This window comes from Puma concolor, chromosome B1 (genome assembly GCF_028749965.1).
Source record: "Puma concolor isolate L17-30 chromosome B1, mPumCon1.1.hap2, whole genome shotgun sequence".
Lineage (NCBI taxonomy): Eukaryota > Metazoa > Chordata > Mammalia > Carnivora > Felidae > Puma > Puma concolor.
This window is the reverse complement of record NC_141670.1, coordinates 201,241,509-201,269,250: the sequence shown is the minus strand read 5'-3', so window position 1 is coordinate 201,269,250 and position 27,742 is coordinate 201,241,509. Positions and strand designations below refer to the sequence as shown.

At 51.4% G+C, this 27,742-nt stretch overlaps 1 protein-coding gene across 2 annotated transcripts; it reads right to left on the bottom strand.

Annotated features, from left to right (window-relative positions):
• Positions 1 to 281: 281 nt before the first annotated feature.
• ZBTB49 (zinc finger and BTB domain containing 49) lies at positions 282 to 27,680 on the bottom strand. Of its 2 annotated transcripts, XM_086705455.1 has the most exons (8): positions 27,557 to 27,680; positions 19,829 to 19,999; positions 16,754 to 17,838; positions 14,217 to 14,263; positions 6,918 to 6,991; positions 5,278 to 5,360; positions 5,025 to 5,186; positions 282 to 1,425 (listed from the first exon to the last, which is right to left on the bottom strand). In XM_086705455.1, exons 2-8 carry the CDS (start codon positions 19,978 to 19,980, stop codon positions 752 to 754), a joined length of 2,277 nt encoding a protein of 758 aa, XP_086561581.1. In that variant the 5' UTR covers positions 19,981 to 19,999; positions 27,557 to 27,680; the 3' UTR covers positions 282 to 751. The 2 variants fall into 2 exon arrangements, with proteins under 2 accessions (XP_086561581.1, XP_086561582.1); XM_086705456.1 differs by lacking the exon at positions 19,829 to 19,999 and having other exon boundaries at positions 27,557 to 27,667.
• Positions 27,681 to 27,742: the final 62 nt, after the last annotated feature.

The window sequence follows — 27,742 nt, the reverse complement described above, 5'->3', positions numbered from 1 at the left end:
ATCTCTCGGGCCTTGCATCAGTGCCACAAGATTCTTACCTCGTACCGCACAAAAGAAAACCCAGAGGAGATCCTGGGGGGCTGAGCAGCTTGCCTGTAACGCAGGCAGCAAGGTGGGAGCCAGGACTCGGGCCCTGTTCCGGTGGCTTTGGAAGCCCACGGTCCCGGGGCGGCTGGACTGAACCCAGGACTCATCCCCGCAGGGGGAGCCCTTCTTGCCGTTTACTTTTATACGCACCGGGGTCTTTAAATGAATGAAAATGCTGGAGGAAACACACGACATTATAGAGAAAGTCAAGTTTCATTTATTCCAATTAAATTATAGCACGGGTTTCATATACAAATAAAATTTTTGCGTAAATTAAAGTACAAAACGCTACAAATTTCAATCATGTAAAAATGCAAAAATATTTGTGTTTCTGTATGTTTCCCCTCGAACACGACTCGGGGTGCAGCAGCGGGCCCAGAGCGTGCCCGCCGTCGTGCCCGGCTGATGTCAGTGGGCCGGTGTCTCGAGCCGGTAGCTGCTGCCCCTGGAGCCCTCTGGTCCCGCGTCTGTGTGCGCGGGGAGCCGGCAGGCCTTCCCAGATCCTGGGCTCCAGATGCTTCCGGTTATCAGCCACCGGCGGCACAGGGGCGGTCACACGATCCTCGGGCTGTTGGGAAGGGGCCGGGCCCCCTCCCGCGGCGCGGGGACGCGCCTGCCGAGCCGAGAAGATGCCGCGGGGGCCGGGCCGGGCCGTCGCCGGCCGTCACTGGTCCAGCTCGTTTTCGTTCTGCAGCGTCTTCATGGCCAGCCCCCAGAGGGTCATGCTGGAGAAGAACTGGCCCTCGGGGTTCCTGTAGGGCGTGGAGGCCGCGCGGCCGCCCGGCCCGTCGCCGCAGGGGTTGTCCAGCGCGGCCGGGGACGAGCGGCCCAGGGACGGGCTGTCGGCCGGCAGCGGCTGGTCGCCGGCGGAGGCGGCCGCGCCCGGGTAAGCGAACGTCTGCTGCGGCGCCGGCTGCAGGGGGCGCTTGGCGAGCTTGCCAGGGTCCGGACCCAGCTTCTCCGGCCCGCCGGCTCCGTGAGGCTCGACCGCGGCCCGGAACTTGCAGTAGGGGCCGGCAGCGTGGCCGTCAAATTCCGTCACGGACTCTTCCACCGGGTGCGCGGGGAGCTTGAGCGACGCGGGCATCAAGGCGACGGGCACGTCCTGGGAGAACGCATCCGAGCCCTGGGACTTCTCGAGGTCGGAGGCGTCGAGGGCCTGCGCCAGCTCGTCCAGCGCGTCCCGGCGCGCCTCGGGCCTGCAGTGCGTCCTCTTGTGCCGCCGGAGGACCGCGGAGCGCGTGAAGCACTTGCTGCACACCTCGCACGCGTACGGCTTCTCCCCCGTGTGCGTGCGCACGTGCCTGCGGAGGTCGCCGGAGCCCCCGAAACACTTCCCTGCGAGAGGAAAAGGATGTCCTTTCAGAAGCGGGCCTTCCGGAAGCACCGTCCCCGCGCCCGCCCCCTTCTAAAACCCAGACCGGCTCTGCTTTCACTGCTTTCACGGGCACGGAGTCGAGCCCTCCCGTCACCTGCTCGCCCCGGAAGACGCTCGCTGTTCTTCTCCACTGCGTCCCTCCGACCCGCGGCCTTTTGGCGGCGGGCACCTCAGCGTGAGCCTTCGAGGGCCTCTGTGTCCCCGCAGGGGAGCGCCTCGCCGGGTAAGCCGAGGTGCCTGCCCCTGCCTGGCCCGTGCCGGGAAACCTCGCCCGTTTTGTTCAAGTTTCGGCAAATCTAACGTGGCCGATCGACAATTTACAAACAGCTGTTTGCTTTCAACATAATTTTACATATGCTTCTCCTGGTTCTAGTTCCATCCCGTGTACATGACAGAGGTGGGGGGGGGTCGACTTCCATGATGAGAGTAGGTAAGATCGGAACACAGAAACCAACACAGAGCCTTCCACAAGACATCACATGTTGACAGAGGACTGAGAACTAGGCAGTTACGTAGATGCGTATTTAGAGCTTCGCCCTGACCCGTGTGAACGCGTGAACGTGGAACGCTCAGCTCCGCAGCGCCCGCCCATCAGGCAGACCAGGCGTCGACGTCCATGCGTTACAGGTGTACCCTTCCCCACGCAGGATACCGAAGCTCGCCACAGTGGCCACAGTGACCCTGTGTCCTCACGTCTACACCGTGCCCTCAGCGTCAGGCTCGGTCTCTTTCACCGAACAACACCGTTTGCTATGCTGTCGCTATACCACACAGTTTATACAGACACGTGACATGTCGTGGACTCGAGGCCTCAGAACCGTCCCCGATCTCCTGCACGTGTGGGCGGGCTCCACCTGTTTGCTACTATACTTCGTGTTCAGTCACCATCTTTCTTTACACTGTTTAGGATAAATTCTCAGGAATGGAGTTACTGGGCAGATGGGAATAATCTTTTCTGGGGTCCTGAAGACGTGAATTTTAGCCACAGTAGAGTTCCCCCAGGAGAGGACCGTGGCTAGTCTCTCTCTTTCATCCCAGAGGCAAGACAGGGGGCCAGACTTCACAGCCATCCTTGCCATGAGGACACCACGGGGCAGCACCTGCCTCCTGCCTGGGGAATCCGGTGAGAGACAGCCGGCTGGCCGTGCTGGCGGCAGAGAGGACGGTCACCATGCACGGCCGTGGCCCGCAGTCCCAGGCAGTGCAGGACGCTGCGTTTCCAGGGACTCAACGAGGGTGCTCCCAAGCCAGCTGCCTGGAGCCATCTTCAGTCCAGCCTGTGAGGACTGGCCAGAGGGGCGATGAGACCTCAACAGAGACAGTCTCCTGGGAATAAACTGCTAAAACCCAGGGCTAGAGGAAAATGCATGTCTGCACCTTGGAAAGTGCAGAGAAATGCTGGGAAAGGAAGAGAGGGAAGGGAAGGAGAAGGCAGTCTGGGGAGGGAGAGGACAGAGGGAGGAAGGGTGGAGGAGGGAGAGGGAGGAAGGCAGAGGAGGGAGAGGGAGGAGCTCTCTAGTCACTGCAAAGCCCAGAATGTGAAGCCATCTTAAAACGGAACCTGTCTTCTGAACTCAAGGAAATGAAAACACACACCCACACAAAGTAGTACGCCGATGTTCACAGCGCACTTGCTGAGTGAAAGCAGTCATGAAAGGCCACATGCTGAATGATTCCGTTTATACGAAATGTCCAGAACAGGCACATCCAGAGAGAGAAAGCAGATTAACGGTTGCCTAGGCTGGGGCGTGGGAATGAAGAATGACTGCTAGTGGGTGTGGAGTTTCTTTCTGGGGTGATGAAAATGTTCTAAAATAGACCATGGTGAGGGTTGGGTTGTGCAACTCTGTGAGTAATATACCAGAACCACTGAACTGTTCGCTTTAAATGGGTAAAGTTTATGGTATGGGGCTTTAACTCAATAAAGCGGTTACAAAATTTTGAACCTGTCCTGTAAGAACGAACATTCTTGCGCTCTCTTTATCTTCCCCTGGCCCCAGGCTGACCTTATCAGGGTCAGAAACCATGGCTAGCGAGGGGAGGGAAAGGGCTGGAAACATAAGGTGAGGCAGGCAGGGTCCTCCTCTGCTTCCTCCTCTACTGGGGTCTAAGCCAGCCCTAGCCGGGGAGGGAAGAGAGAATTTAATCTTAAATCAAGGTGACAGCTGTAATAATCGTTTGGAACTGACATTTTAAATTAGTGATTTGAGACTGCATTTGTGATTTAAAGTAACAATTGCTTTCCTTTTTTTTTTCTTTTTTCTCTTTTATTAAGAGAGAGAGGGAGAGAGAGAATCCCAAGCAGGCTCCACACTGTTAGCACAGAGACTAACATGGGCGGGGCTCGATCTCACAAACTGTGAGATCATGACCTGCGCTGAAATCAAGAGTCAGGCGCTTAACCAACTGAGCCACCCAGGTACTACCAATTTTATTTTATTAAAAAAATTTTTTTTCTTAATTTATTTCTGAGACAGAGAGAGACAGAGCCTGAGTGGGGGAAGGGCAGAGAGAGAGGGACACAGAATCCGAAGCAGAATCTGAGCTGTCAGCACAGAGCCTGACACAGGGCTTGAACTCACGGACCGCGAGATCATGACCTGAGCCGAAGTCAAGACACCCAGCCGACTGAGCCACCCAGGCGCCCCAATTTTATTTTTAAGAGTAATGAGAAGAGTCATGGAGCTGCCTAACTTTGTATCCACGAGATGAGATCTGTGTACAATTTAAGTGGGAGACAAAAACAAAGGTACTTTCTGGCTACAGCCCAGGAGTCCTGCCCTGCTCCAGATTCCAGCTCCAATTAGGAGGAGGCGTTCCGAGCAGAGCCCAATTCCAGCCTTCCCACAGCAGGACTCTGGACGTTCTCCCTGTCTGTTGCACACAGGAAGTCATAAAAATCGTTACTCACTGATTCCTCCATGACTCAGTCGGCATGGTGAAGTGCTCGTCACAGGCACGCACGTGTACGCACGCACACAACACACGCACACCCTCTCTCCTTCAGAGGCTCAAACCCTCCACGATCACAGGGACACAGGTAACTGAGAGTCCGCCCTCCCTCACCTGGGCAGCGAGGCCCCTCAGAAGCGAGGGCCGCCAGCCCACCTTCCCCTTTCTGGCCACTTCGCTGCCACGTCCTTGCGGAGAGAAGTGCCCTTTGCTTCACCGTACGTGACCCAGAAGCCCTCCCTCTTGACCCCGCCACGTGCTCGAGATGCTCCGGCAGGACAGTCTACCGGCAGCCCCCAGGCCCTGCCGTTGAGGCGGCTGTGCTGACGCCCGCTGCTGCACACCTCGCCCTTCCACGCTTTTCTGTCTACGCCCCGTGGACCCGGCTAGGAGCCCGCGGCAGCCGGACTCGGCCGTGCCCAGAGCACCTTGGGGCAGCTCCACGAACGTCTGACATGCGAGCCCAGGGAGGGATGAGAGGAGACCCCGCGGGAGGGGGCGAGGGGACAGCACCGCGTCCGTGTCACCCCCGAGGAAAGGGAGGTGAACCACGCAGTGACAGGGCGGGCACCTGGGGGGGCCGCGTCCGCGGGCGTCACCCACTCACCGCAGGCGGGGCAGCCGTACGGCCGCTCACCCGTGTGCCGGACCCGGTGCTTCACCAGCTTCCTCCGCATGTTAAAGGACTTGCCGCAGTCGTCACAGGTGAACACTTTGTCGGCCGTGTGCGTCTTTCTGTGCTCCTTCAGGTTGCTGAAGTTACTGAAGCCTAGAGAGACCACAAGAGGCGTTCGGCTCAAGGACTGAGGCCGTTTTCGTCAGCGGTCTTCGAGAAAGAAAAGGAAAACGCTCAGCAGTACCTCTCCCACAGATGTCACACAAGTGTGGCTTCTCTCCCGAGTGAATAATAATGTGGCGCTGGACGTCACCAGAGGCTGCGAACCTGCCGTGACATTCGGAAACTCAATTAAGAATTTCTTTCCACATTGGTGCACATCTTTACAATTGCAAGTCACTGAGGGGGACGGATGGGCTGCTCCCCACATCCCTGCAGAACGAACCAGACGTGGCCTGATTTCATTTGAAATGTGCATTTTTAAAAATCTTTACTTTTTTTCTCTTTTTTACAAGAAAGTAGAAAATAATGCAAGTGCTTTGTTTCTGAATGACCGTTTTTTTTTTTTTTCTACCTAGTTTCGTCACTCTTTCTTCTTCAGAGATGGTCACCGGGTTGGCTCAGGGAGGTCTCGGCCACAGAAACACGCTTCCTGCCCACCACACCTAACTGTAGAACTGGTTCTGTTTGCAACAACACGTGTGTGGACATGGTTTTAAATACACGCCTTGCTTTTAAAGGGAGTTCAGAAGGCTCCCATTTAACCCATGTTGTAAAACAAGGCCAAAGGGAAGTGACACCATCTGAAGCAGCGGGGGCTCACTCCGGAGGCGCCCGAAGCGAGGGGTGTGCGATACCCCCGGCATGAAACGTGCCCGCGGTGCTGAAGCGGCCATGGCAGAAAGGGAGACGTGCCAGGCCAGGCAGCCTTTCTTTCTCTGTTTCCTCCCATCTGCAGAGACAGCGGTTTTCCCGGACCTGAACAAGGGGCGCTTCTTCCTCCAGCGTCCCCACAGCACGTGCCGCACCCCACACTGGAGGACTTTGACTTGAACTGTCCCCAAAGCCGTCTCTGCCCACCGCCCCTGACTATGAATTTACCGGAGGCAGAACCTGTACTGTTTTTTTTCCCTTCTCTTTTTTAACAAAGGCCTTACACCCACCGTGGAGCCCACGTGGGGCTTGAACTCACACGTGAGCCCACGTGGAGCTCACGTGGGGCTTGGTCTCACTCTGAGACCAAGACCTGAGCTGAGATCAAGAGGCTGATGCCTAACCCACTAAACCAGCCAGGGGCCCCTATACTGTTTATGTTCCCATCACAGCACTTAGCATACGGCAGGTGCCGAATAAATGTTGGTTAAATAAATGAATGACTGAAGCGCTGTGGCTGGTGCCTGTTAAAAGTGTGCAGACTCCAGACAAGCGGCCCAGGGAGGGAAGGAAGGTCCCCACTGCGACTCTGTCACAAGTCACAGCCCTGCCCAGTTGGCCACTCGCACTGCTGAGCTCTCAAGGCCTGTTTCTGACTCAGCTCAGGGCCCTTCCAGCCCTTCCTGGCTGCGAGTCTCATTGCCCCCCCATGACAGTCACCTCCACGTCCCCATGGATCTATGATCTATGTTAACAGACATTCTTGGAATGAATGGAAATTTTAGTATAATTTTGTTTCATGTAAAATCCCATTTCCTAAGACTCTGTGTCCTAGATTTTCTTTCTCTTAATGAACATTTCTCTTTCTTTTTGTTATGGAAAAGCCGGAGGGTCTGACTTTACCTGCGTTCCTTAGCTACGCGGTGAGCCCACAGGTGGCCCAGAGAACACCGAACTCAAAGACAGACACGAGTTATTCTTTACGAACAGAGGAACAAGCCCAGCACTGACCTCTTTCCGCAGATTTCGCAGATGTATGGTTTTTCACCAGAGTGCCGACGTAAGTGAGTCTGCAAGTTACCCGCCTGTAAGAGAGGGGAGGAGAAAACGCATGCCAGTAGTGACCAGTTTTCTTGAAGGTTCTATAAATCCAAAAGGAAAACTAACAGACTGAGCCAGGTCCTGGTCCAACTTCCAGGTGAAGATTACATATGCACAGCTCAAAGCAGCCGTGCGCAGGGAGACCAGGGACAGCCCCGTCCTCACTCGGGGGCCTGGGCCTGCCCGGCAATCTGCAGATCGCACGGACATGCCTGATGGGACACTTCTGACCCCAGTGCTCCCCGTGAGCCCCTGGCTTGTCGCCTTGCGGGTACGCACTGTGCTGCTTCCCTGGCAAATGGGCCCCATACACTGTGGGGGCTGCTAAGCTTGTATTTCAAACAGACCTCGGTCCGCTTTACCTGGTGTTTTTAACTTGGACCATCTATACGCAGGCATCACTCGGAAACAAAGCATCTGTCTGTACTTGGTTATTTCAGGATTCCTTGTTTCTTTTTTAAAAACATGCTTTGGTTCATAAAGAAGGTAAGACACGTGCAAACAGCACTTCCCCTGGGCTCTGTTGTGCCGGACTGGGCTGTCCTTTCTTTTACCTTTGTGCAAAAACGCAAAGCAGGAGACTCAGGAGCCATTTCGCTGCTGGGCCTTTTATGTTCCTAATTGCTGAAACTAGCAGGGCTTCGCAGAGAGTAACTTATTTCTTTTTTAATTTTCCTTTCATAATTGAGTTTTTATTGGTTGTTCTGAGGATCAGTACAGACAATTCAATTTGTACACAATTCTTAACGTACGTACTGAGAGAGAGTAACTTACTTAAATGGGGATCGCAAAATAGGTTTCCATGCAATGATCAATAGGAAATCAATATTAACTTGCCTCAAGTACACTAAAATTGAAACAGCAATCGCCTTATACTAAAAAAGCTCCTGGCTAATGTTTCAAATTAGGATTTGAAAACAAAATCCTCCACTGCTGGAATTTAACTTAATAGACTCAATCTGTCATTTCCCCTCCTAATTTTTTACAGTGTTCCGTTATAAAGACACTGAAACGAATGAATGTGCCCGAGGGTAATAATGTGCCGGCATTATGCACAAAATAAGCCAAAAAGAGAGGATGAACAGTAATGGCCAACTAACAAATTTGGCTTTGTAAATCTGCAAACTAGATTTTAAATAAAATGCAGACAGTTCATGGTTATACGTTTGAAGATGGTCTGAAGTCCACTTCTGAGTGGAAACTTACAGGTAGAAAAAGTGCGGCCTGTGGATTGCATGTTACAGAGCATGGAGATTCTGTGAGTCAGGCTCTGGGAGATCACACAGTTAGATACTTCAGAATATGATAAATATGGCTTCGAAAAAACTAGGTTTATTTGAGGTAACTAAAGAGGAAGAATTTGGCAAAACATTGGTAAATACCTAGCTTTTAACAGAATGACTACTGACAACAGTAAGTGTCAACAGCCATATACGTTTCGTCTGCCTGCCCTTACACACAACACTAAGCTGCTCTTAGTAATTAGATCTCTTTTCTAGATGAAAAACTCAGATTCAGATAAATAAGTAACTGCCCCTGTTACACAGCTGGGCCAGAAAGTAACATGGGTTTGTGGGAGTCTGAACTCACAAGTTTCTGTGAATAAACTGGCTGGTGTTGACTATTCCGTACAAGAGTCACTTGGCTGTTGGGGAAACAGCTCCTGGGAGGTGAGATAATGTACCACTGACTGTTTTAAGTCAGTCAATTCCAAATTCCAGAAAAGCGCATCAATTATATAACAATTTGAATAGCACCATGGGCTCATCTGTTAAATTAGGTCCTTCTTTTTAAGTTACTTTGTAAATGATGTATCACGACTGAAATGCATTCTCTGAGTCAGTGCTTAGCAGCACTGAGCCCTTGCTTTTTAACTGAAGCGTCACAATTACTCGTTTTCAAAGCAAGTATAATCAAATGATCTTCCGCTTAACATAGTATAATAAGCAGTAGTAAAACAACCCCTTGAATTTTTTTTTTTGTAGCTATTTAATAAATAGAAACGGATCATGAAAATCTTTCCCCAGATAAAGGAGCACATATTGATCTGGCCGATGGTATAAAAGCAGATGAAACACTGAAAGATTCAGGCAAAAAAGTCCAATAATGCATTCAACGATTTATGCCAAATGACACAGCAAACTGGGACCCGGAGTACTTGACCTTTACCGAAGCATCTTTATTTTTGGTAAACTGTGCTGCACTCTCGTGCTCAGTACATGCGAAGTACCCAGTCCACATCTTGCATGGAACTCTCTAGCAAGCGGGAGTAACAGTGACTGCTACCGATGATTCGGAGGTTACCAGGAATGAAGCGGCTGGGTTAGCAGCCGCAGACAACTCGTCACCTAGTCACAATTCCCTTATAAAGTAGTAGCATCGCGGTCTACGGAAAAGCAAACAGATGCTCTGGAGGGAAGTCATCAGCCTGGGCTCCGACAGCCGGGATCAAACATCCTGATTCAGGTCTGTGGACTCCCAAGCCTGCGGCATTCACTGTCTGTGCTCAAGAACGTTAGCGGCAAAGGAGGCTCTACTCCTTCTAAGCAGGTATTTTAAATTAGGAGGGAGCTGTCAGAACTGTGAACAGAAAAACTCTGCTGCAGAAAAGAACTAACACCTGATTTGAGTAATTTAAAAAATAAACCCTTTCTAATAGGCACGAGGACGTGAGCACTTAAACACGAGCAAACCAAACACGTATTCTCTATCAGAACACTTTTCCAACGGCAGCTGATTATTCATGTAAAAAACAGCTGAGGAGTCATACCATCTTAGAGATAAAAGGGATCCCAGATCTTAAAAGTCACCTAGTTCAGGAGTTTTGGGACTTTAAGATTTCACCAAATAACAAAAGTTAACGGGAAAAAAATCTGGAGATTAGCACAGAGATGTCTCCTAAACAACGGGAGTGTGGGACATACCACCTCAGGGCTCAAAATTCAACAACTTAGGAAAATTTCATCAAAACACTCTTACTCTTGCATTTTCCCCCGGACGGGCCCAAACCCTGTCACCTGTGGCGTCAGGTGTCCGTGCCCGGGGGGAGCACACTGATCTCCAGGCGGGCCCCCTCAGTTCCGCTCCACACACGGGACACCTCTTTCCGGAAGGCACCGACTGCACCAGTCACTCCAAGTTTCCATTCCTGCCTCTTTGGAGAGATGACACAACTCCAGTCCTCTCCCGAAAGACAGCTCAGTGCACAAGGTTTCCTCTTCCCATTTCTCACGTCACAGATGTTCCAGACCTGCCCCTACCTCACGTCTCCTCCGGGTGCACCTACGGGGCCGGGTTCTACCCCGCACGGACACCCTGCATTCGGACAGAGCCTCATCATACTCTAACGCGTGCGGGACCCCCAGTGCTGAGATTCGCGCGCAGACTGTGTCCACAAATATATTAACACGTGTCGTCTGTTGCCACAGTCTCGAATTACGGTAGCTCTGCAAAGCTCACGTATCATACTGCTTACGGACTCAACGGCAAGGTTATGGGTAACTTATTCCCCCCCAAGACCGACTCTACTAAATATAAATTGAGGAAACAGCATGAAAGATTAATTCTCATTGATGAATCTGTTTTCTCACTTTCGAGACTTCCAGAAGGGAAAAGATTTACAAACTCCCTTCTACCAAAGCAAACATTCCAGCAGTAGCATGGGAGCACTCCAATACACCGTAACCGCAAACATCTGCTCCAGCTCATTCTTACTCGACACATCTCCAGAGGCAAGGGAATTGAAAGCAAAAGTGAACTATTGGGACCTCCTGAAGATAAAAAGCTTCTGCACAGCAAAGGAAACAACCAACAAAACTAAAAGGCAACCAAAGGGATGGGAAAAGATATTTGCAAATGACATATCAGACAAAGGGCTAGTATCCAAAATCTGTAAAGAACTCACCAAACACCACACCCGAAAAACAAATAATCCAGTGAAGAAATGGGCAGAAGAAATGTCTTCTCTAAAGAAGACATCCGGATGGCCAACAGGCACATGAAAAGATGCTCAATGTCGCTCCTCATCAGGGAAATGCAAATCAAAACCACACTCGGATATCACCTCATACCAGTCAGAGTGGCTAAAATGTACAAATCAGGAGACTATAGATGCTGGAGAGGATGTGGAGAAACAGGAACCCTCTTGCACTGTTGGTAGGAATGCAAACTGGTGCAGCCACTCTGGAAAACAGTGTGGAGGTGCCTCAAAAAGTTAAAAATAGGTCTACCCTATGACCCAGCAATAGCACTACTAGGAATTTACCCAAGGGATACAGGAGTGCTGATGCACAGGGGCAATCATACCCCAATGTTTACAGCAGCACTTTCAACAATAGCCAAATTACGGAAAGAGGCTAAATGTCCATCAACTGATGAATGGATAAAGAAATTGTGGTTTATATACACAATGGAATACTATGTGGCAATGAGAAAGAATGCAATCTGGCCTTTTGTAGCAACGTGGATGGAAGCGGAGAGTGTTATGCTAAGTGAAATAAGTCCTACAGAGAAAGACAGATACCATATGTTCACTCTTATGTGGATCCTGAGAAACTTAACAGAAGACCGGGGGGAGGGGAAGGAAAAAAAAAAAACGGTTAGAGAGGGAGGGAGCCAAAACATAAGAGACTCTTAAAAACTGAGAACTGAGGGTTGATGGGGGGTGGGAAGGAGGGGAGGGTGGGTGATGGGCACTGAGGAGGGCACCTGTTGGGATGAGCACTGGGTGTTGTATGGAAACCAATCTGACAATAAATTATGTTTAATATAAAAAATAATACAAAAAAGAAATTAAAAAAATACAAAATAAGCATGACTGCCTGCCGTAAGGCAGAGATGGTCAGTGGGCCCTACTTACAAAGTATCCCTGTGTCCACAACGCGACAGCTTCCTCGATGCCAGAGACCCCCGGGCTTATCAAATGTCTGCTTGTCTTTGGGGCTCACCTGAGCGATCTCGTAACACGCTTCCCGTCTTCATCGCCCGCCCCGAACACCGCTTCTCGCAGGCAGAAACTAGCACTTGCTTCTCTTTGCCCGTGCTGCTCCCTATGCATGTTGCCCAGCACACCCCGCGCTTGCCACAGACACTTGTTACTGAGTGGCTTTTAAACAGAAGTCCTTGCTCACAAAAAATTTCATAATTTCCCTACGAACTAAAACAGCAATACGCATCTGAAAACTGCAAGTATACGTAATCCTATGTCCACAAAACTCCGACAAAACCACAGACCCCAGCAGAGGAGGATTTCAGGAGCGGCAGTCATCAGGGCCACCTTGATGGGACTCCGGAGGGCAAGTGCAGGACGAGGTCTGAGCAGCGGTCCTCAACCTCAGCCACACTTCCAAATCGCTGTACTAACACATCCCTACACCCGGGCCGCACCCCAAAGCGACCAAATCAGAACCTCTGGAGGCCAGACCTGCCATCGATGCCGGGAGAGGAGGCTGAAGGCTGACTACGGACGCTTCAATGTCCGGTTCTCTCTGATTAGCAAAGAAGGGTCAGGGAAGGATTCCATGCAAGGAGAGGACAGACCCTAAGCCGTCATCACATTTTAAACGTCCGAAGGGCTTTCGTGTCCCCTGTTTCATTTACTCCTCCTGACACTTGCATGAGGTAGTACGATCCCGATTTAAGAATTAGGACAATGTGGGCCAGGGAGTGATGGCTGCTAATTGTTAACAGTCATGAGTCCAAGTCTTAGGTTCTCCTCCACCCCAAAGCTGTGAGGTTAAGATGGTGGTGGGGGGTGCCCTGGGAAGATTGGTTTGCAAGAACGGAGAGGGCGGCCCTGGGATGGGAGATAAGGACGCCCCCCTGAGCACGAACTACATGCCAGGCAGAAAGGAGTTCTCACTCCTACCAGCTCGTTTACTCCCCACGTGCTCCCCAGGGTCAGTCACCTCCTTTCCCTGGTTTCACAGACAAGGCAGCTGACGTTGCAAAGGGTGGGGTGGCTTGCCCGAGGTCACTGAGTAGCAGGCCAGGGGCGGGATCCGAATCCGCACTGCCCATCGTCATGGCCACAGCTCGGAAGCCCCCGCGAGGCCGTCCTGAAGCCGCCAGGGCCTGGAACAACTGGCAGCTGGAGGGGAGAGGCCTCCCCTCGCTTCTCAAAAACCTACTGGACGCAGTGTGGGTGCCAGAGTTCTCCTGGACGGCAAGTGTGGACTAAAGACGCAAAGGCAGGGGTCCGGACTCGGTGAATCCCTGCAGGCAGGTGGCAGTGGGAGGGAAAAGCCCCTGAGGGCACAGGTTTGGGGGTTGGGGGGGGGAGAACGAAGGGGACCCCGGAGAGCTGGCTCCGTGGGGGACGTGCCAGAAGACGGCGCCGCCACGGAGGTTCCGTGCCCTGGGGAGCGCTGCGGCCAACTCTATGGCCTGGAGGGCTCTTGGGTCAGGGCCCAGCCCAGAGTCCTGGCCCCGGTGACGCAGCGTCAGCACAAGCTGCGACCGGATCTACGGCACCCGCCAGTGGAACGACGGCGTGCGGTGGCTGTTTCCTCGGCGGGCCCGTGTGCCTGGGGCCGAGCAGCCGGCCTCACCCACCCTCTAAAATGCCAGCGCCCCGCACGTGGCAGAGAAGCAGGGCTCTCCCTCCATTTCAGAAGTGGGTTGCCACCAGTCTACGTTCAGAATTTCCTCTAACACATTAACTCTCTAGGGGGTGTTTACGTCCAGCGCCCAGATCATCACGCGTAGGAGGGACCAAAACACCGGCTGGATGGGGAGACTTTATACGTGTCCCAATGATCATTAAACAGGGGTCAGCTGAAAGGCGGGCCAAGCAGGAACGAGAAATGCTTGCTCTGTTCCCCGCATCATAACAACGGATGTGCCAGCCGGAGGAAGGGGACATTTGTCCTGGACACAGCCCAGCACTTGCGGCCTCCAGGTGGGTGGGTGCTCACTGTGGTTTACCGGAAAGCTCGTTCACGAAAGAGAAGAAACATACCAGGATCGGACCCATCCTTAAGTGGGGGGGAAGTTCACACCCTTACAAAAAATGCTGTTTTTCCCCTGATGATCTAAAAATTTGTTTTCCTTAGAAATTATTTTCTTCCGATTTAGTGTGAAGTCAACGTTACAGACACCACCAGAGGCTTCTCTCAGAAGTCCAAATGTAGGTCTTATTTGTAATAATAATAAAAAAAAAGCACTGGGTTTCGGGTTTCCAATTATTAAAGTAAATAAGAGTATTCCCACCTGAGAGAAATGTTTCCCACAAATGTTACATTCAAAAGGTTTCTCACCTGAAACAAAACAAAATAACAACTTGTAAAATCATTAGTCACATCAGCACCACAATTTTGTTTAAAATGTTGACACCATCTCCGCTGCCCTCTCAGAAGACAGTGTCGCCTTCTTTCCCAAAGTACGAGCGTGGGCAGAGTCCCCACGTCCTCCTGATTGTCCCGCACCCCCCTGGACGGCGCAGAGGCCATCTGCCCGACAGCAGCGGCCTGCTCCCCTGCCCTTCGGCCTGAGTCCTTTACCACCAGTTTCCGACACGGCCAGGGAGCCTCGTTCGCACCACACGAGGCGGTCACACAGGGGTGGACTTCAAGCGTGCCGGGGAAGACCCCTCTCCGCCGCCTTTCGGTGGCTGACGCGCGCTCACAGGGGAAAACAAGATTCAGCAGGGAGACGCGCTTCCCTGGCCACCGCCGGCCTCTGCGTCCTGGAACAGAACAGACGGGCGACCTCTGTCCAGAGTGGACGCCACCCCAGGGGAACCACCGCAGCTCTGACCCGGCGCAGAGAGCAGGAAAAGCGTACTTCAAGGTTCCCCTGTGGCCTGTAAAACCTACTATGCTTTGAAGACCAAGAATCCCCCTCAAATCAAGTGGTTTCATTAAGATTCCTTTTTTAAACATGAACGTTTCCCTTCTTCCTGTGTTGCTGAAGTTTGGCACCCTGCTAGCTCTCTGAGCTCCTGCCAGGATATTTTTTGAGTTGAACGGCTTCCTAAAACTGTTCAATGGCTTCCTCAAGGACAAGCCGGAAGTTCCGACCCTGAGTAATCATAATCACACGAATCCTGTATTTGGTGACTACATTCACGTCTGAAATTATGGGGAAGACGATAACGTCAAGTGAAAGACCCCATTCTGAGTTACAACAGTTTGAAACGAGAGGTCACCAGTCGCCGAGACTCACGAGTGACCGGGGCCAATCACCCTACGCCAGGGGGCCTCCCTTTCTGCTCTCAGGACCCCTTCGCACTCTGAATAACTGACGGCCCTAAAGAGCTTTGGTTTACATAGGCTACATCGGTGGGTAGAGCCCACGTCAGAAATGGAAACGGAGACCTTCAGAACACGCCATCAGACCTCTCGGCGGCCACCAGAGCGGCCGCAGCCTTTAGCTGACTCCACTGTGCGCCTGGAGCAGGAAAGGAGAGGGCAAGTTACATCGCAGACTCTGATGGAAAGAGTTCAGGCCCCACAGACCCCCTGGAAGGGCTCCCCAGACCGTAATCAGAGAACTGCCTGCCGCCTTCCCAATTTCTGTCCCCGTCAACACCTGTGCATGGCTGTGTGCTACTGGCATCCGAAGATGTTCCTTCAGAACAAACAATGTAATTTGTTTCCTTTAGAGCTAGAGAGAGATGTTCTCAAATAAAAATCATAACGATCGTTAGGCTCCAGGAAATTTAAGCAAACAGAATGACCTAAATAAAACAAGTTTTTTTCAGGCAACGCTGAGCCAACGACACTGCCTTCACATAAAATAATTCTGAACCACTACCACCAACGAAAGCACTTTACATGCAAACACATGAAAACGAAGGGCTGCCATATAGAAGTCTCTCGATAATGCAACGAGGTAGCAAACACCTAAGCCCGTGGGCAACCCAAAGTGGTAACAGGATGGCACGTGGACATGATCACAATGGCACAAGCACCTTAAAAGCAGTTATGCTGGAAGCACCCGTTAGCATATTACTTCTCATGCTTATAGGGGAGCTGTCATTAATTCACGTGCAGTAGAGTCACCCAGTTTAACTACAGGAAGGAAAGTAACACGTAAGTGTCGTGTAATGTAAGTCATATAGCATATAAGTGTCGTGTAACGTCGTATCCGTGACACTTAGCATTTGGAAAAAATAAACTTTCTGGAGAAAGGACGAGGTATGAATTAGGGTACTAAGCCTCTGAAAATTCAACGTTCAAAGAAGAATTACCATTTGAAAACCAATTATCAAACGGTTAAAGCTGATCCTTATTAAAAAGTGTACCTCTTCCTTCCAAACCGCAATTTGAAAAAATCTGATATTAACATGGCTTCCCAGAGACCTTTTACTATTACCCTCAGTTATTTTGGTCTGGATGAACCTACAACATCATGCTTTAAAAAAATATAAAGTTCATCTAATTCTAAAGAGCAAATACAGCTTATCCGTTTTAGAACATATCTGAGATTTTCAGCGCGTCAAAACAATTCGCTACGCTTCTTCAAAGCTGGAAGGTTTATCACACAAAGCCACGATTAAAAACGAAAAGTGTGCCTTCTTTTGCAACTGGTTCTACGAGAGCGTCTACAGAACTCCGAGATTGTTCTTTAAGAGTAATCACCAACAACGTCAGAGAAAGAGCAGCTAACGCTCCTGGATTTTCTGGGGGATTATCAATGGCGTCATCGAGCAACAGCAAAACTTCTTACAAAAGCAGAGCAGGCAGTGGTGTCTGAGCGTCTGGGTCAGGTCCTTTCCTTTGCCTGCGGGCACTGAATCAGTGTACCTGTGTGAGACCGTTTGTGAAGCTCCAGGTTGCTTGGGTGTTTAAAAGGTTTCCCACACAGTTCGCACGCGTACTGTCTCTGTGGCTGGAGCATCTGGGACTGGTCCTCCAGTGCCGCGGGGTCCTCGGGCCGCTCCGTGTCGTTCACGCAGTTCGAGCGCTCAGAGCCGATGAGCTCCCCGCCTCCTCGCCCCTCAGCACTGGGGCCGCTGGCTTCCTCCCGCGCATCTGCGCCGGCGGGGTCTGCCCGCTCGGTCACACCGTCCTCCCGCCTGGCTTCAGACGCCGGCTCCGCGGGTGTCCGTGACCTGAGGAAGTTGAGCCTCTTCAGGTGGATGGCCTTTTTGAGCCTCATCTGCTTGGCCGGGGGCTGGCGCGTGCTGTCAGACCCCGGGTCCGGGTCCCGCTCACTCAGGGGCGGGGCCGAGCAGTGCGGAGGCAGGAGCCCCGCAGGCTGCCGGCCGGCCACGCCAGGCTGGCGCTCCCCGGCACCGAGGCCCGTGGGGGTGCTGGACGGGAAGGGCGGCTCGCCCACCCTCCCGTGACCGGGACAGGCAGCCTGTTTATAGTACTGCTTACTGTAGAAGTTGCGGAGTTTGTAGCAGTAGCTCTGCCTGAGAGGCAGCTCTGGGCCGCTGGCCTCTAGCGGACCGGGCGCCGGTTTGGGCGCTTCGCCCGCAGGGTGATGAAGATTAACTGACGGGGGAGCGTGAGAATGGGGTTCATCCAACACCTTACTCTGCTGAACCTCCGCGGGACACTCCTGCAGCAGAGGAGGAGGGTAGTTTTCGCTGACGACACAGTTGGCGTCAGCAGCCAGAGCGCTCTGCAGGGAGAACGTACTGTTACAGGACACGCCAGGGGGCTGTTCCACAGCGGCCGATTTTAAAAACGTGTGACACAGATTCAGAACGTTTTGAACCTGCAAGCACTGGGCTATGTCCAGCACTACTCGTATGTTGTCCTGGTTAAGATCTAGATGGGACGTGTACATGAAGTCCAGGATCTGCCCGATGCCGCTGACGTTTTTAACATCCAGGTGAAAAACATCACTTTTTTGGCCTGAAGAATTCTGAAAGAGGCTCCTGATAAAAGAAAGGATAGCTGTTTATAGTATGATTACTTTTTTCTTATGAGTAATACTCATGTTAATATTCAAGAACACTATCCTGTAAATGCTGAGATTTATGTTTTGTTATTAATTTCATTTTAGAGAGAGTGTGAGAGGGGGAGAGGGGCAGAGAAAGAGAGAGAGAGAGAGAGAGACAGAATCTTAAGCAGGCTCTGCACTGAGCATGAGGCTCAATCCCATGACACTGGGATCATACTGGAGCTGAAATCAAGAGTGGGATGCTTAACCAACTCAGCCACCCAGGTGCCCCTACATGCCAAGATTTTTAAATGAAGTACATTTTAATCCTTTAAAAAGTGTTGGCAAGCTGTCCAATAAAGCAATTCAGATGAATTAAATTAGTGTGCTGGATATTCAACCTTCCAAACAGATCTCAAAGTAAAATTCTGAAACATACTCATTGTTCTTTTCAAAGTATAATTATCCATATGTATGATCAATTGCATACAGATAGAGTATTTCATGTCTAGTCTGGCAAACTATATTTCAGACCGTAAAACACATAACAAAAACATTTCCACATCTAAGTGCCTTAAAAATGTCTAAAAATAAAAATAACTATAAGAAACCAACACTCGACACTCATTCTTTTTTTTAATTTTAGTTTGTTTAATTGTGGCAAAATATACGTAATATTTACCATCTGGTCCATTCCTAAGTGGTTAAAAATGTTAAACATAGCTCCAACGGGAAATCCAGTGGCATGAAGTACATTCACATTGCTGTGCCCCCATCACCACTGTCCATTTCCAGAACGTTTCATCTTCCCACACCGAAACTCTATACCCACGAAACAATTAACTTCTATCCCACCCCCCCCCCCCCCCCCCCGCCAGCCCCTGGCATTACCACTCTACTTTCTGTGTCTGTGAATCTGACAACTCTAGGGACTTGATATACACTCATTTTGTAATCAGATCTGTTAGACGTTTCTCTGCAACCCAACGGCCCACAAGCCAGCAGTGAGAACAAGAAGAACCCTAGGAGTGAATGGGGGGAAAGGGCACAACGCCCACGCGCTTTATTCTGCACACGCGTCAAGTTCCAGGTGAACGAGTTTGTGCTGCATCTAAACCACCAAGCTGGGTCAGGTACGTGGTCTGGCAAGTTTGTGGACCTTTTCCCTAATCCAATCACCTGCTTCCCCAAAATAGCCTTCAGCTCTGTTCCTGCCTGAGGGAAGCACAAATTAAAAAGGGGCAGGGAAAGCAGAGTGTGGGACCAAGTTGCACAGGGACAAAAAGGGCTGATTACCTCAGTGAGCTGATCCGTTCATTACAACATGTACTTAGACCATGGATGATGGCGGAGGTTTAATTTGATGGAAAGATTAAGTCAGGTTCCATATACGATTTACAAGAGCAATGAAACGGTATGCATTTTAAGGGGAAAAAAGGTACCAAAGAAAAGCTTCAGTGCTTACAGAGAGATAAATCTCAGCTACTCAGAAAACGTACGTAGAACACTTAAGTCCAACAATGTCTAACAACCTAAAAATGAGTATAGGAAGAAATAAATTCAGTTCAAACCTGTTTTCTTAGACTATTCCAGTGAAAAACAAAAATGAAAATATTCTAATAAAAAATCAGTATGTAGGGTGTTTTCCCCCTTCAGTTTCTTATCACAAGGAAGTTCTCACCAGGAATTCTATTCTGCAATCTTTTTACCACAAAAGGGTAAGAAATACGTAGAGAAACCTGACATTGATTAGAGCTCTTAAAGACAAAGTGGCAACACACTTTGAATCAGCCCAGACAGTTTTTGGTCAAAAGCCTCTTTTCCTCTCAGGCTGCTCTAAATACAAAAAGCAAAACTCGCACCAAGTGCTGCAAAAGGTAAGAACAGGTGAAATCCAAGGAGAGAACAAAGTTTAGTCAACACACATCCACGCTACAAGAGCTTTTTCTCCATACGGTTAGAAGAACAAAGTCTACAACACGTACCTGAAATACTGACTGAACGCTGCCAGAACATTCTTATGTGCTTTAAAGCAGACCCCCTTCACCACCAACATGCAGTCACAAAGCAGGCCTTGGATACGCTGCTCGTGCAGTTGCTGAAGGAGGTGGCAGCTGTGGGTGGCAACCGGGTCCATGCTCAAACACCCGGGAGACCTGCGAGGAAGAGCACGAAGTAGACCGTGACCCAGGGGTGACTGGGAGCTACGTGGCCCCAGAACCCGCGGACCGACCTGCGGTTCAGCCATGGCTCCTTCAAACAAACCAACAACAAGCATAAAAAACCCTGGGTCTTAAGCATCGAGACCGGTGCAGTTTCACAGAATTACCTGCAGTGATGCAAATGTTCCGCATCTACACCGTTGGATACAGCCGCCTTAAGCACTTGAAATGTGGCTGGTGTGACTAGGGAACTAAACCTTTAATTTATTTAAAGAGCCACGGGATTTGACAGTGCAAATGTAGACTACGACCATGACAATGCTATATGCGTTTCTCTTGTTTCTACTTTGGAATAATTCAACAACAACAAAGCGTGTGTATGTAAACACTTAGAAGGGTAGAGAAAAGCCAAGCGGATAAGATCAATCCGTATTTATTGAGCACCTATACGTGGGGCGCTGAATTAGAAGGTGAGGAAAATTAGGAACTTACCTGCAGAGATAAGGTGTAAGTCAAAATAAATTAACTTACGTCACGAGACACTAATAGCAAAGATATCACAAAGCAGCACGTGTACTAGTCTGCTTCTTCCTGCCTCTCTGATGGGCTGCTACCTTAGCAAACACCCGTCTTGCACGTACCCGACGTGCACAGACTAGAAAGCGTTAGGCGCCTGCTGAGCTTGAGAGCGCTGAAGCCAAGGGAGTGGCAGGACATGATGTGCCTGTGTGTGTCAGTGCTTGTATGTGCTTATGAGAGAGAGGGAGAGAGAGAGGGAGAGAGGGGGAGAGGGAGGGAGAGGGAGGGAGAGGGAGGGAGAGGGAGGGAGAGGGAGGGAGAGGGAGGGAGAGGGAGAGAGGGGGGGAGAGGGGGGGAGAGAGAGAGAGAGAGAGAGAGAAGGGGAGAGGGTCAGACCATGTAGAATCTTACAGGCCTTTTCAAGAACGCTGACTTTAAGACTGAAGGAGACGGGACACCCTCTTTCAGACACGGAAGGTCTCACATCTCTTCAACCTCTCTATGTGCCAGGTTCTAGGGCTACAGCAACAAACCAGCAAACATACCAAGTCCCCGCCCTCACGAAGCCTAAATTCTACTAAACACACACACACACACACACACACGCACGCACACACACACAAGTACACGACACACAACCACACAAATACAGTACTCAGACACCTGAATACACAGGAGAGGAAGGCACGGGTTCATGCCAGGAGCACAATCCAGGGAGACACGCTGAAGGGAAGAGAAGTCGTGGGGACAAATGAAGTCAGCCTGGGGCAGGCGTGTGCCGCAATGGCCGTGTGGAACGGTGTGGTCTCTTCGTTCGCTTTCATCCTCAGTGCAGAAGCATGATGGAAAAAGTCACCAAACCACGAAGCCAAAACGAAGCTTTTGAACACAGCCCCTTCTCCCATCGTGATCACCGTCGCCTTATCCCCTCCCATGCCCCCTAGGTGCCCACCAAAACACGCTACCTGCGGGTCCCCAGACAAGCTGTGTTGGGGAGAGTGCGGAGCCCCGGCCACTGCTCATGACCTACGTGACTTTGGGCAATGACTATCTCCACGTCCACGTTCCTCAACCTACCTCACGGGTTACGGAGACAATTGTGAGAACCCACATGAACATCGAGAACAGCAACAGACATATTAAGTATTCAACAAATGTTCTCTCTAAAGAGCACCCGGAGAGTCTGTGAAAAGTCCCGGCTCCTGGACACCGTCTGGGTTTTGTCCAGTCTTGTGCGGGGCCTACGCGTCTGCACTGCAAGCGTCCAGCTGGTCCTGGGGCAGGCAGATTACAGGACCCTGCCTTGCTCTCTGCCCCCAAAGCCCTCGGTTCTGATACTTCCTGTCCTGGGAATACTTTATCCACACTGGACTCTTCCAAATATCAGGGCTCTGCTGAGCTGTCACCATCTCCTAGAAGCCTTTCCTGCCGTTCGGAAACGTGTTCCTTCCTCCCCAGTGTTTCCTCAAGTCTGGGGTCCCCCCTCTGCAATCGTACGGCACCCCACACCTGCCTCCCTAGATGACCTATCCTTATGTTCCATCAGTTGCGTCTCCAGCTCTGCTGTGAGCTCTGAGGGGACCACCTTATTCACCTTTGCCTGGCACAGAGCAGACACTCACCCATTAAGATCCACGCTGGCTAACCTCTGCTGCTAACGAACAACAGTTAGTGATGTCTCTTTACATCTTTTTGACACCCCCCCTCCAGCTCCACAGCTGCTCTTCTAGGCCCTTTCCCTTCTCTTCCTTTCCACCAGGTCTGTCTCCCTCGTCCATAAAAGTGACTGTGACCTCACTTCACCATGAAGGTTGAGTCCACAGATAACTTGATGTAACCTGAGTGCCTTTAAATTATTTTCGTAATTCCAATTTTCTCGCTCGTCCCTCACTCGACCCCTTCAGCTTCACAGGATGAAGTGCGCCTTCCTTGCAAAGCCAGCTTTCCTCCTCCCCTTGCCCCCACCACGGCCTCCCCCAGCACTCGGCTTCATTCTCGGCTTTTTCACTGCTTTGCTCTGTCCCCACCTGGCCCACCAGTTCCTGCCAACACACCAAGACTGCCTCGCGTTGAAAAAAAGCAGAAGAAAACAGGACAACAAAACCGTCCCTCTAGGCACATCTATTCATCACAGCGCGTTTTCTGACACCCCTCAAAGCAGCCACTCCACACCCGGCTCTGCTTTCGGAGGACTCTCTTCTCACCTTGCGTCTTGCTACCATTCTCCCTTGTGTCTTGCTACACACGTGCCCGCAGGGGCCGCTCCCCAGCTACAGCCTGTGGAGTGCGGTCTGCGCACCTCCCTCTGGACACGCCTGCCTCCCCCGGGGCCCTCCTCTTACCAAGCCCCTGATATGCTTCCTCTCTATTCTGTACGTCCTCCTCGGCGAGCCCCTTGCCAAGCGGTAACGTCCCTTACGATTCAGCCCCTGGGCCCCCTTCTCTTTCCCATGAAAATCACATCTACTCCTGGCCTTCATCTGCTCAAAGCAGACAACCCCAAAATGGGACACTTTAGCTTTGATCACTAGCTCCAAATGTCCAACTTTCTGCTAACCATCTCCACTGTATGACCCCTCGACTTCGAATCTCTAAAACTCACCCTCAGCTCTACACCTCATTTGGATTCCCCTATTTCTTCACGGAAAGCTTAGTTTCTGACATGTAAAGCTTGGGGTACTGGCATGATCTCCTGGTTTGAGATCAGGGTGGGATTCAAAGAAAACTAGCATTAGAGGTGATGTCACCTATAAAGTGCAACACTAAAGCACGGGGAGAGGGTTTTATCACTCAGACCAAGAATACAGAAAGGGGAGCGTTATGTCAGGTGGTGGGGCAGTGCCCCGTGTTAAATCTTCGAGGGTACCGAACAGCCAAATGATAGAGTACTCAGTTACCTACCCCGCCCCATCAGTTGCTTGAAAAGAAAAGGATTACTGGCTTATTGTTATTACCTATCATTCACTACTTTCGGGCTAGGAACTGTGTTAAGCACATTCTATCCATTAACTCCAATAATCCGACAAGAACCCTATTGTCGGCCTTTTTGAAGAGACGAAATTAAGAAATGGGGAGTTTAAATATCCTGTGTTCCAAAGCCAGGATTTAAAGCCTGGTTCCTAACCCTGGAGCCCATGCTCTGGTGCTATGCTACATCCCACGAGAAAAAGGACATTAAAAATACAACACAAAACCTTCCTCTGTAGGCTTTAACGCTAAAATGCAGCAAATGTTCTCGATCTTTAGACATTTTCCAGCTATATAGAAGTAATGTACAGTTAGAAACTGTTACACAATTTACATGGACTATGAAAATCATAACTATTCTGTACTACTCAGTACAGTTCTCTAATGGCTTCATGACAGCAATTCTGTACCTCCCCCACAAGATTAGAGAGAGCTCTAGAAAAAGAATTTACATCTCATATTCCTCATGAGTCTTAGGGGTGACAAGTGTAAATAACGACGGATCATGTGCCTAAGACAGTGATGATAAAGACCCGTGCTTACAAAATGCTTCTAACGTGCCATGCACTGTTCTAAGGCCTTTACGTGTGTTTTTTCAGTCCCTATGCTCATCTCATACCCAGTTCATCTCATTTAATTCTCATGATAATCATAAGTACCCCTCTTAGTTTATAGATGAGGATGATGAGGCACGTGGACCATTAAAGAGGGCTACAACTCTGACATTCCTCCAAGGGGAGGTGGGATCTAGGTCTCTCCCTGCCTTGAATCTGAGCAGCCTGTGTCTTAACCAACAACAGGCAAAAGTGAGGGTGTAAAGCCCTGCTCATTTCTGGGTCTGACAGCTGCCACTGTCTGTCTTCTGGAACAGTGACTCTGGAGGCCTGGGTTGGCTGTAAGGCACCCAACTGGAGAACATGTGGAACCGGAGAAGGACTCAGCTGAGCCCAGCCTTCCAGCCACCAGACAGCAAAGCCACACCTGACTCTCCAGACCAGCCCCAGCCTCCAGGCGAGTATCACATGGAACTGAAGAATTGCCCAGTGGAGCTCTGCTTGAATTCCTGGCCCACAAAACCGTGAGAGAAAATAAGTTTTTAAGTCCCTAAGTTTTGGGGTAGTTTGTTGCAACGCAAGAGACAACCTGACCGGGTACAGAGAAGACGACACAGCTAGTGAGTAACTGATAATAAGGGGCGGAGTTCGGATTTAAACCCAGGGAATGACCCCAAAGCCCACGTGCTTAACCCCTACTCTGAGTTCCACTCGGCAGGTGAAAGGCCTTCCTTGGATCCAGTCAGTTGAGGGCCTAGGCGAGCGCGGCATACGCGAGGATGGGCAAGTGCAACACATAGTGTCGTGCTGGGACTCAAGGGGCACAGACCGATCTCCGTGTTTGCAGCTGCTCACTCTGTCATCAGGAACAAAGACCAGAGGACACAGACCACATCTGCCTTATTCATCAGCGTATCTCTGGTACCTAGAAGGGCGCCCTGAACGCAGGGTGCTCAATACATAGCGTCTCCATGGCTGGAGACTCTGAGCCTCAGTTTTCCGTATGTAAAAATGGAGAGGTCCCCCACTGGTTAAAGAATTCCTAAGGTATTTCCTGTTTTAAATGCTACAAATCTGTACCGAAATGTGATGGTGGGAAGATGGACGAACTGGACTCAAAGGGAAATTTGGGAAAACTTGGGAAAATATGGGAAAAGAGAACACACACACACACACACACACACACACACACACACACACACACACACGAAACAGCTTACATGTGAAGAGGTGCTTGTAAAGGGAGTAAGAGCCAGAACGCAATTTTACCCTGCAGAGAGGGATCCTAGAGCAGGGGCCCTTCTGTTCCCTGGGACACTTTTCCAACTGGTCAGATACCCAGAATTTGCAGAAGTTTCTTTCCTGGGGCCACCAATGGATACTTCTCCAAAGGTCCACAGTTCACACACCTCAGCACCTGCCTTGCCTTAGAGTGGTCCGACCTTTGTCTTTGGTCATCACGGTTTTCAAATGGCTTATTCCTAATGCCCCCTCCCCCCAATCCCATGACAGAAGCAATGGCTTCAAGCAAGCAAGCCTGGTTGTCTTAGCTCTCCAGTGACTGACTCTAAGACACTATATAGGCCGACACAGTTAAACTGACACTGTGTGCCTGACATGTGCAAGGCGTTGTGAGGATGAAACGCCTGGGCAAGATCTGTCCCCTGCCCTCCACAGGCTGTGTCTCAGTTTTCACCTCATTCATTTAACTTTATGGAGTGTCACTGTATGCTCCCCACTGAGGGTATGATGGTGAACAACTCACATATGCGGCCACCAGAGCCTTCACGGACGAGGACCTCAAATCCCTCCATTCTGACCTCAGTCTGCACTTTCCAACAGATTAAGTTCTTCTTTCCAGCTCGTTTCTTAACTCGGGCAAAGCATCCCCTGCTGGGAACTGAAACTGCCCCCTCAAGCCACAAGGCCTGCCCTGAGCCGGGAAGACGCCGTGTGACTGACCCTAAGACGATGATCGATCTGACCTTCACTGCCCACCTGCACGCATCCACCAACCTCTGTTCCACATTTTCCTTATATAAACCTGGAAGCCCTTCCGGCACTTTGGAGACGGTCTTTGAGCCCTAGTCCACTGTCCTGCCCATGGTGGCCTCCCTGAAATATACTCCTTACTTGCGTCACCGCCACTCATTTCTCTGCCTATGGATTTCATCAGTGGTCTGTCTGGGGGGGTCCCGAGTCAGGTGCCCTTGGACCCCAGTGCCCCAGATAGAGAATAAACAGGAACTACATGGTCCAGGAGACGCTGAAAGAGGGAAGTGCAGATTAATTTGAAGGAGGAGGGTCAGGGAGAACTTCCTCGAGGAAGAGGGTTGTGTGCTGAAACCGGAAAATTCGATTTACCAAGAAAGATGAAAGAGGGCTCCCCCTGGGCTTCCAGGGGGGACCAAGTGAAAACACAAATGCAGAAGAGCACAAACACCAATGAGACACATGTGTGCCCTGCACACAAAAACACCTCAACCGCCCTGCTTTGAGACCTCAAGGCCATTCTGTCACTTCTGTTGGAAAATGTTTTCTTCCTTGTCCTTCCGGTGAATGCCTTCTGTTAAGGGCTGAATGGTGTTCCCCCCAAAACCCAAACGTTGAAACCCTAAGCCCTAGTACCTCATAATATTTGCGGCTTTGAGATCGAGTCTTTAAAGAGGTAATTACGTGAAGCCATTCGAGTGGGCCCTAATGCAATCGGACTGCTGTCCCCATTAGGGGAGAAAACCTGGACACCAGGAGAGACCTCAGGGATGCTCCCGCACAGAAGAAAGGCCACGTGAAAACACGGCAAAAACGTGGGTGTCTGCGGGCCAGGTGGAGCAACCTCAGAAGAAACCATCCGGATACCTTGGTCTTGGACTTCCAGCCTGTGGTGCTGGCTACGAGGGCTTAGCAAACGGATGCACTCTCCATTCCAGCCCAACCGCGCTCACCTCCGGAGAGAAACCCTCCTTATCACCCCTCCCCCCTCCCCGCCAGGTGACTGGAGCGCACATGACCGTGTCCACACCCGGTACATCCCGTTCACCCCGTAGCCACTCGGTTAAGCGGCAAGCACTTAATGACCGCCCCCGTCTGCCAGCCCCCGCTGAGGGCCAAGAGGAACGGCTGAACCATTAAGCAAGCGGCGGGCACCGTGCTGAGCGCGGCGCGTTCACCGACTCCCGGGCCGGACCGGGGACGGAGTCTCCGCGCCCGTTTCACATGCGCGCAGCCCGCGTGGAAACGACGCCGCGCTTGGCTAGGAGCTCCGCGGCGCTCAGCCCTGCCCGCGACTACAGGGCGACAGACGGGGACAAGTGGCGCGCCACGGGGCCGAAGCGGCGGCAAGGGGGGCGCAGGCCCCGCGCCTCTGGGATCGAGCGAACTCCCGCGCGACCCTCGCTCAGCCCGGGAGCGGAGGCGGCGGCGGCGGCTCCGAGCCGGGGCCGCTCCCACCGCACCGCGCTGGGGCCCCACGCCCTCGCGAGGCCAGCCTCCCGGCCCGGCGGCCACCTACCCGAGTCCTGCCCCGCCTGTTCCTCTTCACCGGCCGCCGCCACCGCCGTCCTCAGCGCCGCTCGCCTGGCCCCGCCGGCCGCGGAACCATCCCGACAACGCCCCCTTGGCCGGCCGGATCCGCCTCCGGCTTCCGGGGACGTCACTTCCGCCGGGAGCGTGGTCGGTGCGCGCAGGCGCGCGGGGC

Coding starts and splice junctions, on each gene's coding strand:
- ZBTB49 (XM_086705455.1), bottom strand. CDS start 19,980: ATGGACCCGGTTGCCACCCACAGCTGCCACCTCCTTCAGCAACTGCAC. Junction 17,839..19,828: donor GCGTTCAGTCAGTATTTCAG/GTACGTGTTGTA, acceptor TTCTTTTATCAG/GAGCCTCTTTCAGAATTCTT. Junction 5,361..6,917: donor TGCGAAATCTGCGGAAAGAG/GTCAGTGCTGGG, acceptor ATGTCACGGCAG/GTTCGCAGCCTCTGGTGACG.